The 2,734-nt window shown below is 45.8% G+C and overlaps 1 protein-coding gene across 1 annotated transcript; it reads left to right on the forward strand.

Annotated features, from left to right (window-relative positions):
* Positions 1–42: 42 nt before the first annotated feature.
* UBIAD1 (UbiA prenyltransferase domain containing 1) lies at positions 43–2,129 on the forward strand. Its single transcript, XM_010169477.1, has 2 exons — positions 43–600; positions 1,515–2,129. The coding sequence occupies exons 1-2, from the start codon at positions 78–80 to the stop codon at positions 2,000–2,002; spliced, it is 1,011 nt and encodes a 336-aa protein (XP_010167779.1). The 5' UTR covers positions 43–77; the 3' UTR covers positions 2,003–2,129.
* The last annotated feature ends 605 nt before the right edge of the window (positions 2,130–2,734 follow it).

The following is a 2,734-nucleotide window of genomic DNA, read 5'->3' on the forward strand; positions in this document are numbered from 1 at the left end:
CCGGGCCCCGCCGCAGCGGCCGGGCTAACGAGCAGCCCTTCTCCTTCCAGGTGCTGCTGCTGTGTGACGGGAAGAGCATGGGGCCGGGAGACCTGGTGCAGAAGATCAGCATTAGTGCCGAGAGCCCCCGGGGGAGCGAGAGGAACGATTCCGGCGCCGCGCTGGCGGGCGCTGAGGGGATCCCCCCGGGCACCTGGAGGCAGAAGTGTGCGGCCTATGTGCTGGCGCTCAGACCGTGGAGTTTCAGTGCCTCCCTCACGCCTGTGGCCCTCGGCAGCGCTCTGGCATACCGGGCCGAGGGAGCGCTAGACCCAGGGCTGTTGGTGGGAAGCGCTGTGACCGTCCTGGCTGTGCACGGAGCCGGCAACTTGGTGAATACGTACTACGACTTCTCCAAAGGCATCGATCACAAGAAGAGTGATGACAGGACTTTGGTGGACCAGATTTTGGAGCCTCAGGACGTAGTCCGGTTTGGAGTCTTCCTTTATACGGTGGGCTGTATCTGTGCTGCTGGGCTCTACGCTGTCTCGACACTCAAGCTGGAGCACCTCGCCCTGGTCTACTTTGGAGGACTTTCCAGCTCCTTCCTTTATACTGGAGGTAAGTGCTGTATCCCATTTGCTGTGAATATGAATGTAAACGTGACAGAATTAGCTGACTTGTCAGGGGTTTCCAGAAGATGAAATCATCTGTTTAATTAACCGCCATAAAAATACTTGGTTCTGTTTCCTGGAGCACTGGTACATAAACTTGTATTCTTTGCTATTGATTGTTGTGAGAAGAGGCACAGTAAGTTCTTCAGTTGGAAGGTGGTGTTGAGATATTGTTACTTACATATGTGGCTTTAGATGCTCATTAGAACAATTGCTGAAACTTTGTATGATGTCTATCTCATATTGCTCACCAGTATTGCTCACTGCCTATGTTCTTCTCCATTAGTGAAATCTGTTACTTTACTTTGGAATGTTTTGTTGTTATTCTCTTGATGGAGTTTCATTGCGAATGTAGAACAGTTTGTGTTTGTTCTTAATAAGAGAAGGATATTTTTATTGTCTTCCTGTGTCTGATAGGTACAAACATAACTATTTGGAAAAGAAAAACAAACTCAGTTTCAAACATTCAAACTTTCAAACAGTTCTTTCCTTGAAAGAACTCTGTCAGTTTTGTATTTTGTTCTGAGCATTTTCTATATTTCTTCAGGATCAGGTTCTAATATGTATGATCACACTAAAGAGTATGTTATTTCTGTAGATTTCTGCAGAAGTAGGTACCTCTAGATATGAAGATGTGTATTAGAACCTGGCCCTTAGTTTCTGTTACATTGTTTGACTTGAGAAATCCAGAAGCTGCGTTTCCTTTGTTATCTTTGGAAAAAAAGAGAAGATGTGCTTCTTGGCCATGGCTACACGTGTGTTGGTCGTTTTACAATATTTCTGATCTGTTTTATTGTCCATTCTCTTCTGTCATTTGAGTTGTTTGATGATGCTTCATTTTATTCTTGTGTCTTGCCACAGGAATTGGATTTAAATATGTTGCACTTGGAGACGTGGTGATCCTGATCACCTTTGGGCCCCTGGCTGTCATGTTTGCCCATGCTGTGCAGGTTGGTTATCTGTCTGTCTCACCACTGCTCTACGCTATCCCACTAGCCCTCAGTACTGAGGCCATCCTGCACAGCAACAACACACGAGACATGGAGTCTGACCGGCAGGCGGGTATTGTCACCTTGGCTATCCTCATCGGCCCTGCGTTCTCCTATGTTCTCTACACCGTGCTGCTCTTCTTGCCCTACCTGATTTTCTGTGTGCTGGCCACACGCTATACCATCAGCATGGCATTGCCACTACTCACCATCCCGATGGCATTTTCACTGGAGAGGCAGTTTCGGAGTCAGAGCTTCAATAAAATTCCTCAGCGGACAGCCAAACTCAATCTGCTCTTGGGGCTTTTCTATGTTTTTGGTATCACGCTCGCGCCAGCCGGTGCTCTGCCCAAACTGTAACAAGGGCTGTAGAGTCAGGCCTCGCAATACAGTATTAATGCTCATTAACGGTGGATGATGTGGGTAGATGACCCATTATGGACAGTGGGAAGAATGGAGAGACCGTCTTGAGCTGTTGGCTGCTTGTGAATGTTGTAATTTCTGGTCTTGGTTAGCTCGTGCAATGGACTTTTAAAGTGATTTGTTGGTTCTTTGGAAGGGGTGAACTGCAGTTTTGCCTCGGAGCAAGGCGACGTGAGGACAAGGAAACGTTTAAAGAACCTCATCGTTCTGCCGCTCTGTTCTTTCACTCAATGAAAGTAAGCTTGAAACTCAAATGCAAACTCTCTGTTCCCTTCACAAGCACAGCAATTGCTCTTTTCTTACCATAGTCAAGGAGTCCAGTGGCTCCTGTGTGGTAAACAGAAAACACTGCCAAATGTTTAGCATCACAACGATGTAGGTGCTATTACTTCACTCCCTTGTGAGCGTAGTTCATCTTCATCTGTTGTATGTTTTACTTTTTTTTTTCCTCTTAGCCAAATTTTGAGCAATTTTTTTCTTTCAAGCCCCATGAAATGCACTAGATACTAATTAATCAACTGTTGCTTCTGCTTAGTTTTTATAGTCTAGAAATTTCAGTTTTGTATCTCTGTGGGACGTTGGTGCTAAAATGGAGCACAAATAGCCCACTACACAGACTTTGAGCCAAAACCAGTAAATTATATTCTACTACAAAAGCTGAAGCTGTAA

Source organism: Antrostomus carolinensis, unplaced genomic scaffold (genome assembly GCF_000700745.2).
Source record: "Antrostomus carolinensis isolate BGI_N321 unplaced genomic scaffold, ASM70074v2 scaffold19066, whole genome shotgun sequence".
Taxonomy (NCBI): domain Eukaryota; kingdom Metazoa; phylum Chordata; class Aves; order Caprimulgiformes; family Caprimulgidae; genus Antrostomus; species Antrostomus carolinensis.

Excerpts from the sequence above, each read along its gene's own strand:
- UBIAD1 (XM_010169477.1), top strand. The coding sequence starts at position 78 with ATGGGGCCGGGAGACCTGGTGCAGAAGATCAGCATTAGTGCCGAGAGC. Across the intron at positions 601-1,514 it reads CTCCTTCCTTTATACTGGAG|GAATTGGATTTAAATATGTT; the intron begins GTAAGTGCTGTA and ends GTCTTGCCACAG.